Raw genomic sequence first — 18,393 nt, forward strand, 5'->3', positions numbered from 1 at the left:
TGTTAAATATAACTCTATAAGATAAAAATGATAACGAAAGAATTTCCTTTTTATTAATTCAAAAAGTATCTTGTTGTATTCTTCACAATCTCAAATTCGCGTTATACCTATAATTTATATTATTGCAATGAGTTCTTCCATAATGGAATAAACAACACGATCGTTATGTATAATTTTATAATAAAAAACGATGAGGAATTTATTTTCTTCGTTCAAATTTATTTATCATATTCCTCGAAATTTCAAATTGGCGCCATAGAACTAATGATGAGAGTGATAGGGGAAATGAAAGCATCCAGTGAGCACGGGGCATGTGTGGCGTACATACGTATCTGTAATTTCTCCATACAGTCTTTTATACCGCTTATTAACCAGTTTATGTATAGAAAAATATCTTTCTTTGTCTATATATATATTATAAATATACCCAATATTATAAATTTAATATTAATTAAATTTTAATTTATATGAAATTAATATTAATTTAATATTATTTTAATATTTTTTAATATTAATTTAATATTACTTTAATATTATTTTATATTAGTTTGATATTAATTTAATATTATTTAATATTAATTTAATATTATTTCAATATTACTTTAATATTATTTAATATGAATTTAATATTAATTTAATATTACTTCAATATTGTTTAATATTAATTTGATATTAATTTAATGTTAATTTAATATTAATTTAATATTAGTTTAATGTTATTTTAATATTATTTAATATGAATTTAATATTAATTTAATATCAATTTAATATTATTTAATATGATTTCAATATTAATTTAATATTAATTTAATATTATTTTAATATTAATTTAATATTATTTTAATATTAATTTAATATTAATTTAATATTAATTTAATATTAATTTAATATTAATTTAATATTAATTTAATATTAATTTAATATTAATTTAATATTAGTTTAATGTTATTTTAATATTATTTGATATGAATTCAATATTAATTTAATATCAATTTAATATTATAATAATTATTATTTAATTTATATTATATATTATATATTATTTAATTTAATATTATAAATATATATAATATTAGATTGCAAAGGAATATTTGCTCTGTAAGGCGGAAAAGAACGCAAAAGGATATAAAAATTGGTAGTTTCTTAATGTTTTCAAATTCGTAGTGGCAAAGTATTTGACCGATCTCGTTTATATTATGTATTTTTAGATTGCGATCTATAGATCGCTCTTTATTCCACGCGCACGTTATACGAATTTTTTCGTTGTAATGGATACTTTCACTGGGCTTGAAGCGCGTTCACAGTGTTTGTTCTATTTTTGCACGTTCGATCGTATATGTGGCGCGGTTATGGTGCAGCGCCGGATTCAAATAGTGTCTTGTTTCAATTTACACGACCCGCATGTGCGTACGGCCAGCATACGCATCCTGGTGTAGAAGCAATTAATCCTCGTCCCATTAACCGAGAAGGAACCGCTAACTGCTTTTTTCACCACCCTCGGCATTGTTGATCCCCTTTCTCTCTGTTTTCTTTCCCCCCTTCTTCGTTATTTCTTTCTTTTTCCAAAAACACGCGCTATGATTAAATTAAGGCGTGGTCGAGGGCGAGGAGCGAACTGTTTTCCTCTTTGCTTCCATGGAAATTGAACACGTCTGTTGTCATTCTGAATTTTTATCTTTGTAAATTCTCGAGCTTTTAAACTTGTAAACTTTATCATTTCCAAATTTTCTCGTTCTAAATTTATCAAACTTTCAAACATGTACATTTTTTCATTTGTAAATTTTATAGCTGATAAATTTTCAAATTGTATCAATAACAGTTTGAGATGAAATGAACATATTCAAACGCTCACCTTTGCTTTGAATACCACTCAAATACGAAAGATCACCGAAACGAAAAATGGAAATGTCACGATAGCTCGGCAACAAATCCCAAACGATCATCTATCATATATGACTATAGTAACGTGCTATGTGATCCTCAGGAATAACGTAGTTTAGTGAAATTATAATCGAATTCCAGGCTGAGGCTACTCGGTTGCGTGGGCCTGGCACACGGTTGCAACAGGTGGGAGTCATTCCCAACCTGTTGCGCCTACATCGCTTCAAAAATACATTGATTCGAGCCGAGCGTACGAACGTTTGCGCTCCGCTTGAGAGTCGAACCACAAATATTTGCTCGAATGTCTTTTATGTGATTCCACCGAGAAGAATATTTTTCATCGTTGAGAATATCCGTGATATTCACTTTGAAATTAGTCGAACGATCTTCCTAATGATAAATAGTGAGGGTGTTAATTAATCAAACGAGAATCGTCGATTAAATAACATAAAAATAAATAATTATTAAAAAAAAAATAATTATCCAAAAATGTCAAAGAACTGGATTAATTATGCATTTTCAACAATTTACAATGATCGATAATGGACGAAAAATTACATTATCTGTAAGTAAAAGTGTTATCTAAATTTTGAAGAGTTTATTCTTGTTGAACAAAGAGAATTGTATTAGATAATAGAATGATCTGAGGTAATATCATGGGATGCACGATGTGATCTAGAAGAATGAGCCTTTTACTTTCCTGCATCCCCGGTTTCAGCCGTTAGAAATTTATGTTATGCCAGCGATGCGACACGGCATCCGGTTGTTTCCCACCGGTTGTTGCGAAAACGCGAATAATTATTCTACGTGCGCCAGTAACATCTACTAGATACCTTTTAGTAGGAAAAAATCGAGAACCTCCTCGTTGCATTTCAATTCTCCGACAAGCTGCAACATACTAATTTATCACCACAAACCTGTATCCTCGGCGACATTTCTATAAATCTAAAACCGCAAACTATTTCCCTTGCGAAGCAAGGAAAAAACTATCCGATAGAACTACCAACTGCGACGCCAGTTTCTACTTTCAACATCGCATTTTTATTCCTGACGAATCAACATCCTTGCCATTTGCGAGCGTAGCGAAACAAATCAAGTTGTATTCGTTCAAATTTCACCGCAAAATAATTTATACCTCCTTACAAAACCTTCAAACGTTTCAAGTATCGAATCATGTTTGAAATGATTCAAATTTCCCGCCACTTATATACATTCGAAGCAGTCCGAATTAATTTAAGTTGCATCTCTAGATATAGATTAATCCCTGGTCTATATATTAGCTTATCCGAAAAGTTTCTTTCGTTTTATAAAGAAATAATAGACGCACAATGTTTTTTTGTTTTATATTAGTTTATTGAATTATGCAAGAACATAATAATCATACCTAATTCAATAAAATAATATAAAACAGAAATTGTTCATCCGTTATCACCTTATGAAACGAAAGAAACTTTTCGGATAACCTAATAGATTAAGCACTAATGCTACATAGATTATTTAACATATATAGATTAATTTTTAAACTTAATATTCTTACTTGAATTTCTTCAATTTATTTTTTCTTATCTTCTACATCAATTTTAACATAAACTTCGAACTATTTTTCCACGTCAGGAAATACTATCTTCATCCCTAGCAAGTCGTTCAACGTTAAATCTCATTCGATTTGAATTAAACTACTTCTATTCTGCAAATTTTCATCGTCCACGAATAATAAAATAATGTACGCGGGCATATACGTTTCCATCGATGAGATATGTACAACGTTTGATATTTAGAAGGTTAGAAAGGTCATACGGGATCATTTGGCTGTCATTGTCCGCGGAGAAGCGATTCGGCCGCGCCAACTTTCACTTTCAACGACGAAACGTCGCGCGATGCGATTCCATCGTGATAGTGTGATACGATTCCTTGCCTCTACGCGGTCGATTTAATTTCGCACGCCGCGCTTTCTTCCCGAGTAGGGAAGCATCCTTATACGGAAAAACCACGCTGGTTATTCAACGTGCACGATTACACGACCGATTGTTACCATCCTCTGCTTCTGTTCCTTGTAATTGTGTAACATATGAGCGATCGTTGCTCGTACAAAAGCGAAATTCCTGCAACTTTTTACTTCCACTGTTGACAAAACTGACGTTTTATAGGTAAGTTATGGCTATCTATATTACATAATGTGCGCATAATGCACATAATGTAGAATATATATGAATATTCAGAACAACGTGCAGGAGTGTTGAGGGGAAGGATCATTTGATCGATCGCTGGTGTCGATTTCGATAGAGCTTAATGAGTTTCTAAGTGCCACCATGATAATTAGGGGAATATTAACCCTTTGCACTCCTATGTCGACATCAGTTTTTATCTCAGGAGCCTCTTTGTCGAGTCACACTCGACGTTCTTTCATGTCGCACCTTTTTTGCGAAAGAAAAGCAGGATTGCATCCTGGACATTGTTTCAAGATGTATCATACACTTAAAAATTACAAAATTCAACAACAGTGTGAATAAATTTCTTTCTTCCTTTATTTATTTAAATTGTCTGATTGTTTAGTTACAGTAAATTTCAAATAAAATACTTTAAAGGGCTGAGAGCTGCTGCTGAAGAAATTGAAGTAAAATTCCGAGTGCAAAGGGTTAATGGAGAGAAGGATGTATGTCAATCGTCTAGTCGACAGTGATTTGTCGATGGTATTAGATCATTCTATAATTAATGTAATTCTATGGGGTGAAACTGAATTTATTCGAAAGAAATTTCAGTTAGTACTTGATTAGGTGAATCCATTTATTTCAACGTAAATTTCTACGATATATTATATTGTATAAATTAACACTAAATTGACTGGTTTTACAATTTTATTTTAAAATTCCTACTTCATGTTATATTTCTTTCCGCGATGATGTAATGACTTTCGTAACGATAACTAAAAGAATAATATAACGAATTTAATTTTGTTTTTTATGTATACAAACTCAAAATAATTTTTTATCAAGGCTACTTATACCAATACCAGTCGAAGTGTAAAGGGGTCCTGCAATCTGTTTATCGACCCCAATTAAGCAGTTTCCTGGCTTTCTACAATTTGCCACACGTTTTTCAGATTTTTACCGCGTATCATTCGATATGATGATATCAGTTATCAGGAAAATTCCGGATCAATCGCTAGATGTTAACACTAGAAATACCACACCAGTTATAATGACTAGTTCTACAATTTTATAAATGCGTCAATCCTCGTTTAGAGATCATGGTCCCAGATGAATTAATAATACCAAGAATGTATTACATAACATGGAATTGCTTCTGTAAGAAAGTAATAAATCGATAAATATAAAAATATTCCATTATTACGTATTTTTTCAAGTCCAGTCATTTGGGCTGCTCTTGGTAGAAATAGCTTCGTGTCAAAAATATATGCAAATATAAATAGGTAGATGAATGAAATGAAAAGTGAATACTTAAAACGACACACATATCAGCAAATATAAAAATATATAGTTAAGCTTAATAGCTACGATCATGCGATGTGATCAATTAACGGCATCGTTTTCATCGTAAAACATCGTAAAGCTCGATGACCATATTTGATCCTGGACAACGTTTATGGCGAGTAAAATGTCTTGCGAAATAAGGGATTGGTCGTTGCATGAGCGAAAAACATTCCAAAAACGAGTGAAAGTGCTCCGAGTACAATGTTCCATCGGGTTTTATCGTGTCGTTGCTGAATATCGACTGTATAATCGAATCGCAAACATCGTACATAATTAAGTAATCGAGTTAAGTTGCTACTCGTCGCTACCTCGTGAGATCGTTTTGGATGCGTACACGCAACCGTGAGTCCTCGGGAAATTTCATGACTCAAACGCGAACAAAATACGCAGCTATGTACTACATTTTGATGACGTGTTCATTCGACTAGGTTTTAAATAATTTTCTAATTATTAATTAAATCTCGGATTTCTATGTATTTGTGGGAAATTTAAATATACAAAATGCATAGAATATGTATAAATAACTATGAAGTATGAATAAATATAAAATTGTTATAACATTTAGAGGTTCAAATATATCTATATATATATGTACCTAGATTCTATTTCTTTATTTGTATAAATATTTGCAATCTACTGATAATATCAGTAAATTTATAAATTACATGTTATAAGTTATAAACTCTTGTTACGTGAAACAATTTCTACAATTGTTTAAAACGCATCGATTAAAACAATCAATTTGTAATTTAGAAAATTCATCTGTAGAATTTATCAATCTTGTTACAATTATACAAAAGAATTTATCAAGCGATAACTTGCGATTGATAATACCATTATCATTTTCTCAACATTTTTGAAATATTTATACAATTAAAATACCAATTACGTTACCACAGATGTATCAAACTTTCTACAATTTTCTAAACCAAGTTTCTAATCTTGAATATCGTAATAATATTATCATATAATAAAATCATCATTTTCTTCAATTATTCATCGACTTGCAAGTAATTTCAGCAAAGTTACGCGTTCGTGACGTTCGCGAGTCGAATTTTTACTCGCAATCAAGTAACTAACTGTTCACTGGCCGATTTGAAAGCGGTACCACGAGCAATTACCGCTAATCGCGATTAAGTAATTGCAATTAAATTGAAACAACGAGATCCAGGGTGTGCGTCACGTGCTAGCCGGTCCCATAGCGTTCTCGACGTAAAGCACGATCGAAAGTGGCACTGCTAGCATTTGTTCGTGGCGTGATTAACATTGCCTGCACGATACAAATAAGGTACCGTTGCGTTTGTTCGACGATGCATTCCACCGTCTCACGGACTGACACTGACGACCTGCATCGTCTAGAAATCGAAACGTGACAAGATTGCTCAAGTACTTTTGCCATTGCTTCAACCGGTTACTATCTCTTCTTTTGCATTCCCTTGTTTTTCTCTCTTCTTTCCTGTGGCTGTTGGTCCGATTGAAATATTAAAATTTCAAATATGGAGATTTGAAATTTGAAACAGGGACATCTGAAATTTGAAACATTGAAACATTCGACATGCAGATTTAAAGCTTTGAAACATTAGACTTTGAAATTTCAGATTTGGTCAACTCATCGTATTTAGCAATGCAAATTGTATATCTTCTCAATCGTGTTTCATGCATTTTAGTGTTTTTCGATATTTCTCTTTAGCAATTTAGTGTACGCTTGAATATATATAATATATAGATGAACTACAAAAATTGGATATTGAAATTTGAAACAGGGACATCTGAAATTTGAAACATTGAAAAATTCGACATGCAGATTTAAAGCTTTGAAACATTAGACTTTGAAATTTCAGATTTGGTCAACTCATCGTATTTAGCAGTGAAAATTGTATATCTTCTCAATCGTGTTTCATGCATTTTAGTGTTTTTCGATATTTCTCTTTAGCAATTTAGTGTACGCTTGAATATATATAATATATAGATGAACTACAAAAATTGGATATTGAAATTTGAAACAGGGACATCTGAAATTTGAAACATTGAAAAATTCGACATGCAGATTTAAAGCTTTGAAACATTAGACTTTGAAATTTCAGATTTGGTCAACTCATCGTATTTAGCAGTGCAAATTGTATATCTTCTCAATCGTGTTTCATGCATTTTAGTGTTTTTCGATATTTCTCTTTAGCAATTTAGTGTACGCTTGAATATATATAATATATAGATGAATTATTTATATATTTTGTTGCTGTTTTTTCACGTAGGTGGTTGGTTAACGATGATGGATGATCGGCTTGCTCGATGATACATTAGAGACCACAAAAGACTACCTTATCTAAGCGGTAATTAGCGCATACGTAGTAACATTTAACAGTCTTGGAAAGTTGGTTAGCTGGCAGTTTTGCTCTGCCTTTTAGTTTTCGATCTTACAATGCTTTGCAAGAACCATACAATTGCTAAGTAAAGTTGGCTCGTATAACAAAAAGATCAAACCGTCTTTCTTTTCTACCGTGATTTGTTTTGATTATTAAAGTGGCCATTTTTGGCCATTTATGTTAGATTATTAACATATTATTAAGTTTCTTTATGTTAAAATATATGCGGGCCACAGCAGATCCAAAAATGCTTAATAGTTTTCTATTTCTTAGGTAATTTTTACGTTCTGACTACTAAAATTCAAATTTGCTAAAATTCACTGGGTTTCGCGATCTTTACGACAATTCACACAAAAGGAGAGAAACTTTATCCTAAATACAATGAAACGTCCAGGGAATAAAAAGCGTTCAAGAGACAAGGCGTTTTTCACGAGGAATAATTATAACCCTTTGTTGACCGCGATCAAAGTTGACTCACACGCTTGTGAGTCATTTCTCTCTTTCCGGGTGTAGGCCTTCTCGCGATGGCCGTTCTACTCTAAGATCCGCGACCTTATTCGACATCTGACATCACCAGCAGCCTTGCTAATTATCGACCAGCAACTATGACGGCCTTCGGTTATCTCTGGGTCAACTGTGAGAAACGTTCGACCGATGGATCTATACAGAACCAAACGCATTCTAAATCGAATTGTCGTTGTGATCTCTTTGGTAAAGTTATGATGACGCATGATGATTTACAAAACGAATTAATTTTCATAGATATCGTGTTCCTGATCTACTTTTACAGATTGCGAAACACGAAAATGTTTAGCAGGGGTTCTTCGAGGATATTTTCTTCTGGATATCTGCAATTGTTCGCTACCTTCGGTAGAAAAATGATAATTACGTTTTTCACTCATTGAACGTTCGCCAATCTTATCGAAGAATTCTATTTCACGCGTTTATTTATCATTAGAAAATGGATCGTTGGGTCAGAGTGCGTGCTTATTGTTGGCACGTGATAAATCTTCACGCAGAAAAGACAATGTTGGGAGGCTACGTACTATCGTTTAGATGCTACCAATGAATAACAATGAAACAAAGGCATTGCCACGATTAGATGGCTTTTGTTCTCCTAGAAACCTACGAATAATGTTTCTTTCCTGCACGTGGGTGAAAATACGGCGAGCGAAACTGTTGGTTTTTGCGTGCGATACGAGACGAATGGTTCTTGGTATTCTTTTTTACTTTTATCGTACAGAATGTTTCATTTTACTTTTCAGTTTCTTCAGTCTGATACCAAAATACTGGATTTATATTTGAGCCGCTCAAAAGTCTTATGGATCTTTCAAAATAAAGAAAATAGCTTGTTGTATGTTTCACGATTTGATTACTTGGATACATAGTGTTCAGCTTCTTCAGAATCGGACGAGTCACTTCTATTTCTTTATATTTTTGTTTTATTATTTAATTTGTACTTTACAATTTGTCCAGCTGGACAATTGGTAGATTTTTTTAACTTAATTGCTAAATAACACGTGGATAGCTACCACCAGCGGAACACCATCTTCGAGTTTGACTATTTTATTTTTTTAGTGAAGTCACTGGGGTGTTTTCTTTTTAGTCTTCTTTCTATGAGAGTTTTGCTTGCTTCAGCAGCCAACTGGTTTGGATGTGTTGCCGGTCTTTCCTTGTATTTTCTTTGACTCTTGGTAGAGAGACACTTCTATGATAGCAAGAATTGAGATATAATCTTCTTTATAGTAAGGAGATGATATAAATACTGGAGATCTTCGTAATAAATTAAAAAAAATAATCTTTTTAATATCATTTTTCTCTATCTTTTCTATGGAGTTGATCATGTAAAAAGAAGATGAACAATGTGCACGATATCTTTGGTATTAGGTTGTCCCAATTTTTCTTTCGTTTTTTAAGGAAATAATAGACGCACAGTGTTTTTTGTTTTATATTAGTTTATTAAATTATGCACGAACATAATAATAGAAATAGAACGAAATGGATCATACCTAATTCAATAAAATAATATAAAACAAATTGTTGTTCATCTATTATCATCTTATGAAACGAAAGAAACTTTTCGGACAACCCAATATTTCTGTCTTCTTTTTTATATATTTCATCTTTTATACATATATATATTATGTATATACATTTCTATAGTAAGAAGATAACATAAATATTATATTATAGATACTGGAGATCTTCGTGATAAATTAAAAAAAATAATCTTTTTAATATCATTTTTTTCCATCTTTTCTATATCCTTGGTATTAGGTTGTCCTAATTTTTCTTTCTTTTTATAAGGAAATAATACACAATGTTTTTTGTTTTATATTAGTTTATTGAATTATGCACGAACATAATAATAGAAATAGAACGAAATGGATCATACCTAATTCAATAAAATAATATAAAACAAATTGTTGTTCATCTATATCACCTTATGAAACGAAAGAAACTTTTCGGACAACCCAATATTTCTGTCCTCTTTTTTTATATATTTCCTCTTTTATTTTTTAAGTGTCTATAACATTTTACAAATATGCTGGTTAATGTTCCATTAATACGTATTTATATACAAAGTTTGAGGGGAAAACTTACTCAAAGTTATATTTATTGCAGATATGGCACAAACAGTGCTTCAAGTGTCAGGGTTGCGGCATGATTCTGAACATGCGGACGTACAAGGGTTTCAACAAACAACCATACTGCGAGGCGTAAGTAGCACAGAATTCTTCACTTTATATTGCGACATGATGCATGATCTTATATTTTATAAACAGAATAATGACTTGTTCACTTAATTACTCTTATCTATGTAATTAAAGCCAAAAGTTTATCATTTAGATAGGAAATATAAAAATAAACATCCTCTTTCTTGGATAATAAATTTTTTTTGATCTTTCGTTTAACTTTTGCTAATTTCAAATATTTCCATAAATCGCTTCTCCATTAATTTCTCATTTAATAGATTTTCAAGCATTCGAACTCTTACTATTACCATCGTTCAAATTCCATGTTTCATAAACTTTTGTGACGAAATTAAAGTTATTAATTCCTGGTGAATTCTTTTTGTTCAACTTCTCCTTAATTCAAAATATTTATGTAAATCACTCGTCATTGGTATCTTAGACAGACTTTCCAGGATTCAAACTCTAATGGCTCTAATTTCATCATGATTTTTGAAAGTATTAAAGTATAAGAATTGTAATGGTAAAATTTAAGAGGAATAAAGTTTACCAGACATTCGTTCAACTTTTCCCTAATTTTAAATATTAGGTTGTCCGAAAAGTTCCTTTCGTTTTATAAGCAAGTAGTAAATGTGCAACATGTTTTGTTTTATATTATTTTATTGAATTATATTTGATCCATTTTATTCTATTACTATAAAATGGATCATATATAAATCCATAAAATAAGTTTGAATACTTGGAAATCTGTTTACGAAATTATATATGTAATGGAGTAATTCATTCACAGAAATATTAGGTTGTCCCAAAAGTTTCTTTCGTTTCATAAATGAAATAATAGATGCACAACATTTTTTATTTTATATTATTTTATGGATTTATTTTTATTTTGTAGTAGTAGAATAAAATGGATCAAACATAATTCAATAAAATAATATACAACAAAACATGTTGTGCATCTACTACTTCCTTGTAAAACGAAAGGAACTTTTAGGACAACCTAATATTTCTGTGGATGAATTACTCCATTACATATATAATCTCGTAAACAGATTTTCAAGTATTCAAACTGTCAATTTTCTCATTTCTCAAACGTTATAAACTTCATAATCCACGCCGTGACGAAACCAAGTTATTAATTCTTAATGACTAATAGCTCTCTCGTTTCCAATTAAATCATCGGTCACGCGTGTACTCAGCTTCTTTAGCGTGTAACAAACTGCGAAGCCCGTGTTTAGACGAGAAAGAAAAATGATTGGTGAGAAAGAAACATGGATTCGTAAGAAATGGCCAGTTTTCATGGTTAGATGCAGTCGAGGTGGCGAAAGCGCGCGACTCTGCGGTCAGGATAACGTATAGTTGTCGTGTTTTCTCAACGGATCCTCCTTTTATCGTGGCTCCTTTCAGCTGCCGTGTCCTTGCCACGTCCACTGCGCTGTGTCGCGTCGTTGCGACTCATGGTCTCCAATGGGGATCTGAGTGAAAGGATCCGAAAGTGTATTGAGTGAACCAGGCATCGGTACGGAGGGAAGCATGCCATCTGTTCCCCTGCGTTCTGGGAAACGTCGTTCTTTAGCTTCTGATAAGGAATTAGAAATTTGGAAGGAATTTAGGTTCATTGCAGGCGAGCGGCGTCCAATTTTTCTTCCAGTTCACACGAACGTTTTACCTTAATTTGCCACCGCTTCGTATCACTGCTATTCTATTAGGTTTCTTTCGTTTTATGAGGAAATAATAGACGCACAATGTTTTTGTTTTGTATTATTTTGTCAAATTACGTACGATCCATTTTGTTCTGTTGAGATAAACACCGCGACATTTCACAAACTTGGTTTCACGTTTGTACGAAGGTGCACTGTTGTATTGTCATTCTGCTTTTCACGTGTCCTTAGTGAGTCTGTATTATCTATGTTGGAATAAACAAGAATTGTTGATTGAATTAGGCCGTGGAATATGTATCTCTTTGATTTTGATGTATTAGTTTGTCCGCAAAGTTTCTTTTGTTTTATAAGATGATAATAGATGAACAACAATCTCTGTTTTATAATATTTTATTGAATTAGATATGATCCACTTCGTTCTACTGAGATAAACACCACGACATTTCACAGACTTGGTTCTACGTTTGTACGAAGCTGTACTGTTGTATTAGGTTTTCTGAAAAGTTTCTTTTGTTTTATAAGATGATAATAGATGAACAACAATCTCTGTTTTATAATATTTTATTGAATTAGATATGATCCATTTTGTTCTGTTGAGATAAATACCGCGACATTTCTCAGACTTGGTTCCACGTTTGTATGAAGCTGTACTGTTGTATTAGGTTTTCTGAAAAGTTTCTTTTGTTTTATAAGATGATAATAGATGAACAACAATCTCTGTTTTATAATATTTTATTGAATTAGATATGATCCACTTCGTTCTACTGAGATAAACACCACGACATTTCACAGACTTGGTTCTACGTTTGTACGAAGCTGTACTGTTGTATTAGGCTGTCGGAAAAGTTTCTTTTGTTTTATAAGATGATAATAGATGAACAACAATCTCTGTTTTATACTATTTTATTGAATTAGATATGATCCATTTCGTTCTGTTGAGATAAACACCGCGACATTTCACAGACTTGGTTCCACGTTTGTATGAAGCTGCACTGTTGTATTAGGTTTTCTGAAAAGTTTCTTTTGTTTTATAAGATGGTAATAGATGAACAACAATCTCTGTTTTATAATATTTTATTGAATTAGATATGATCCATTTTGTTCTGTTGAGATAAACACCGCGACATTTCACAGACTTGGTTCCACGTTTGTATGAAGCTGTACTGTTGTATTAGGTTTTCTGAAAAGTTTCTTTCGTTTTATAAGGAAATAATGGATGCACAATATTTTCCATTTTATATTATTTTATCGAATTACGTATGATCCATTTTGTTCTATCAAAATAAAGGTCACAACGTTCGACAGATTAGGTTTCATGTTTGTATAAAGATGCGTCGTTGTAAAAGACGTGTCTGTAAAAGAAAAACACTTTTCGGACAATCTAATAGAAGGCGGCGGTTATACTGCCGCAAAGCATTCGTCTGCACCGGGCCTTAAAAGAAGTTAGAGAATTTGATGTTGGAAATATTCAAATTGAAATTCATTCATAATTAAATACTCTTATTTTCGTGTTAGATTATAATCATCGTTATCATTCATATATCATCAATATTCATATATAATCAATTGAAATAAAATTCGCGGTGGATGAGCGCATCATATTTGTATAAAATTTCTTTCTATATATTTTCAAATGTTGATCGTCGGTGTTACTAAAATAATAAAAAAAAAAAAAGTAAGTGCAGTTACTGCTTGTTTATCGTCGGTTGACACGTTGAAATTGATTTCAAGTACCACTCAATTTCGTGTCACTGACGTAGATCAGTTGGAATATACGAGGGGAAGGCCGAGGAGAAAGCGTGCGAGATTTAATGCTTTTTCGTGATAACTTCTCCACAATATGATCTTTTATGCTCTTTCAATTGATTTATATTATCAAACAGCGATATTACCAATCAATAATATCTAAATAATCAGCATCAATCAGTATCATTGAATTCTGTATTGAATTTTGTATTCTTCAAATATTCAACACTTAAGTCAATAGCGCTCGATTCTTCAAAATCGAACAACGCAGTTCATGATCCAGGTCGATCCAGGAGACGATCGGTATGCACGGCGTTTTACCGTAAAGCAGTGACTCGCGGAGTATTCCGAGTGAGCATCTGCGATGATGAAATCCTTCGAAACGCGTATCGAATCTGCGTTTCTCCGGCGTTTTGTGTCTTTTCGCCACGTAACGGCCTGCAATTTGCACGAATACTAGGTCGTTCCGTTGCCACGGGGAAACGAAATTTCTGCAACGTCCTCGCTTGATTGCGCTCATATTGACGATACCTTACGAGGCTTTAAGAAATCGAAGAACACGCAGACGTTACGATTTTCTCGATCATTATTTATAGATCATGGATTTCTAATATACGATAGAAGTTCAATTTTATCTTTATATTCCGTGTGAATGAAATTTGCAATTTTTATGCTTCGTGCTCTATATATATTGTACACATACATATGTACAGTCAGTCTATAAAATCCTATATATACTCATCAGATTTTCTATAATGGGATTATCAAAAGAAATAAAAAATACATTTCATCATAGAATCGTTTGTTATTTTTTTAAGTTCAATTAATAGGAAACTCGATGCCAAAAATATCATTGTCGCAGTGTTCACAATTTAAAGAACTTTCGTAATCGACTGTATAATATTTCACGGTTCGTTGTTTCGTTTTTTCCTCCCTCAAAGAAGGAAGTACATTTGCTCGGTAGAGAACAACTGCAACTTGCAGAAGTCACGTTATAAGAAGATAGATCTCGTTAAACCATCCGACATCTGCTTTTCGTCGGAATCTTCGTCTTCATCTCCATCGTTTAAAGAACAACTGCACGTTGTCCTCGTTTGTAGGATCACCCTGTAGAAATTCGAATATCCTGCGTGCATATAATTAGTGGAACCGATATAGCAAAGTCGTAAATTAAAACACTATGTGGACACCGATTGATGTAGCCGCATACGTACGCATCTTATAAAAGTGCTTTGATTCTGTGTCGAAAACTCAGCTTCCATTATGCAGAGAATAAGATACGGCTTCTACCAATTACACCGAACGTGACTATAAGGTGGAGAAGAAAAATTACGCGAATCGAACGGTTTATGAGGCGGCATCGCGTTCCTCGCTACGGGAATGACAGAGTGCATGTGTCGAGCAATGCGTGTCGAATCAGACGGTGCGATGGTCTGAATAAGCAAAGCAGAACACGTGTGAGTCGTGAGATTCATTCATTCGTCTGGCATCCTCCCGCTCGGTCCTGCTCACCCCTCACCTTCATTTCCCTTGCTCTTTATCTTCCCCCTTTCTCGCGTCTGTCCACCGTTCATTTAATTTTTATGAGCCCGTATATATGAGCAACGTACGTTGTCTGCTAGTTAGATGACCTCCTTCGTCCGAGCATTCGTTCATTCAAAAAGAATATCAAAAAGAACACAATATCTTTACGTAATTTTTAATTTAAGGCTGATTATTGCAAGTGCTAATTGAAATGATTCGCATAGACAAAAAGTGAAATTTCTCAGAGTTATCGTTAAATACACAATTCTAATCACTTATGCTAAGGGATTCAAAAGACACATATTTCCACATATACACGTTATAAAACTTACCCAAATTATACTGAAAACTCAGCCAAATAAAGGAATTATCTCTAAGAGATTACGATTCCGAGTAAAAGGAATTAACTCGTCTTCCTCGATTAACAGCTTCTACGAATTGCAAAACGTGGATACAGGATGGAAAGATATCATAATGAAACTTGTATTTAACAGAATCCAAGATTAGATACTAGAAAATTACATGTAGCTGTTATCACGATTTTCCACTTTTCCATTGCACATCATCCTTTCTACTAATTTCATTTGTTCGTCAAAGCTGGTGCAATCCGATGTCCATGTCTCCAGCAGATGTTTCCCACGTCGTGAAGCGCGCGAAAACAATTTGAATTAAGCGAAACGTTTCCCCTGGTTGATGTACTGTTGCTTACAAATGCGCGCGAACACTTGTTCCGGGTTCTGTCGTCGCGCGACGCACGCAGAATTAACTACACCCGGCGAATGCCTATGGCAAAAGGTAACACGTGTTTCTTCGTGGCCGCTTTTGTTCCACCGACGCGACAGCTCCTTTCCTCGTCTTCCGTTCTCCATCGGCGTCTTTCCTCTGCGTCTTTCCTGCGCGTCTGTCGCGCCTCTCTTCGCCAACTGCTATTTTCTTTTTAATTCTTTCTTCTTCTCTTTCCTTTCGTTATCATAGTAATTGACAGGATGGCATAGGCACGTAGACGCGCTTAGTCATTATGCTCGTTGCGCGATACCTGCGTTCCTCGCTGTTTTAATTAAACGTTTCAGCAACGATGATGGCGATGCTCGATAAGGACGCGTGCGGAAACGTTAGAAATGAAAACGATCGTTGTTTCCCGCGGATGAAAGCACCTTGGATATGAAGCTATGCAACCTTAATTGCCGGAAAATTGAGATTTTAATTGCCGGCAATTAATACATTTTACGTTTGCCATATGTTCAGATGTGCGATCATTGCGGCTGTTCTTCTGGAAATCATTGCATTCTGAGATAACGAGAAGAATGTTTAGAATTAGATTTACATGGATTTATATTGTTTAATAGTAGGATTGTGCGTACTGGTGAACATTGTGTTATTAAATATAACATCTGAATCTTGAATAACGTAGGTTCAGTTATACACGCGTGGAATTCTTTCTTGGAGAAAAACAAGAATAAAGATCGCGAGAAATCGTTATATTTATAATCAAAAAATGTTGTCCCTGTTTACTAATATCTTAATCTTAGTATTTATAAAAGCAGTTCGACATAAATTATCTTCTCTCACACGAAAACAAACTTACTCGATTATCTGTATAGTTTGATTATCCGAGTAGCGTGTATTATAATTAGCTCGGATAATTAAAGTTCTGCCATATTATCAAACTTGTTATTTTCATCGTTATGCAAGAGAATTTATTGACACTGATAACTCGTAAACTCCTGCTGGTAATACTAGCACGATTGCACAACGTTTAGATTTTCCCTTTCTGCTCCAGATCATTTTCTACAATATTTCTAATGATTGAAAGAACTCGTGGAGTGTCGGAATTTCCATAATTTATTGAGAAATTAGTCATCGTTTCCTTCCGGTAGTGTTATCCACGATTGCCCAGGCGGTCGAATGACCGCGTCTCCTCCGAATTTCAACTCGTCGTTGGGAAATGATGTCATCCACCGGATCGTCATCGGTTCACCACGAATGAATCACTTCCCTTTGCCTCGTTCTTCTCTATTTAGAGGAGGCATGCAGCGTGGCTGCGGTTCACCTCAGAACAGCTTGGCACACTCTCATAATCGTCGGTCCTTTCTCTAATTGCCAGTCATTAGTATCGTTCTCCAGTTTCTCCGATTGCCAATCACGCGTGATCACTTGAAAAACAATTAAAGAAACTGCTGTAAGAAAGAGATTTCACTTTCTAGTCATTCGAATAGACCAACTCAGAATTATCCAAAATCAAATCACTTTTTGAAACGTGCTATAAAATTATAGTCAACTGGTATTCGCGTTAATAGACTTTTACAACTTTTGAATGTATGAAAACTTTGAGTATGAAATATATGTAGCTGATTGAGAATTAATGTAAATGCGTACATCGTTATTTTCCATAAAATAGTGTTGTACGTTTATTATTATTCGGAATTCATTATACCATAAGTCATGGGAACGTAACATGCGTAACAGTGAGTAAAGTTGTAATGTAATTAACTATGAAGCTAAAGCAATAATTCTATGTGAATATCACATATTTGAGACTAAACATCGAGCAGTGAAACACATCTTTATTTAAATCAATATTGTAAGGAAATTTCATTTTAATTTTCTACATTCTTTTTCCTCCGTTTTGATGGAAGCAACGACTTTAGTTTAGAATAGCACGTTGAATAAAAATGTCACGGTAGCGTAAAACGAGACACAAGAGCCGGGAATAAAATACGAACTGAGGAAGAAACTCGAGAACACACATATATGTATATGCATAATCTAAAACAGTGGTCGTTATGCATTGCGTATGTGTAATATATTTATGTACGTAAATTACGCTCGTTACACGGTCGTACGTCTCTCTAAATCGTTCCATTATTCATTCGTTTTATTAAAATCGCTTTTAAATGTTATGTATATGATCAAGATATTTAAATGATCCGCATATTAACTTGTACAGGATGATCGTTATATTTAACCGCCTTCTTATTTCGAGTTTTACTGCAGAATTTGAATTTGCGCATGTTTTACGTATGATAAAGTATCA

At 33.5% G+C, this 18,393-nt stretch overlaps 1 protein-coding gene across 2 annotated transcripts in view; it reads left to right on the forward strand.

The window, feature by feature from the left end:
• LOC139988367 (LIM and SH3 domain protein F42H10.3-like) overlaps positions 1–18,393 on the forward strand; it is a 40,030-nt gene that overhangs the window by 3,614 nt on the left and 18,023 nt on the right. For both annotated transcript variants that reach the window (XM_072005715.1, XM_072005716.1), the window contains exon 2: positions 10,361–10,455. In XM_072005715.1, coding sequence (XP_071861816.1) covers positions 10,361–10,455 — 95 coding nt within the window. The remainder of the gene's footprint in view (positions 1–10,360; positions 10,456–18,393) is intronic.

The sequence above is a fragment of the Bombus fervidus genome, chromosome 6 (assembly GCF_041682495.2).
Source record: "Bombus fervidus isolate BK054 chromosome 6, iyBomFerv1, whole genome shotgun sequence".
Taxonomy (NCBI): Eukaryota; Metazoa; Arthropoda; class Insecta; order Hymenoptera; family Apidae; genus Bombus; species Bombus fervidus.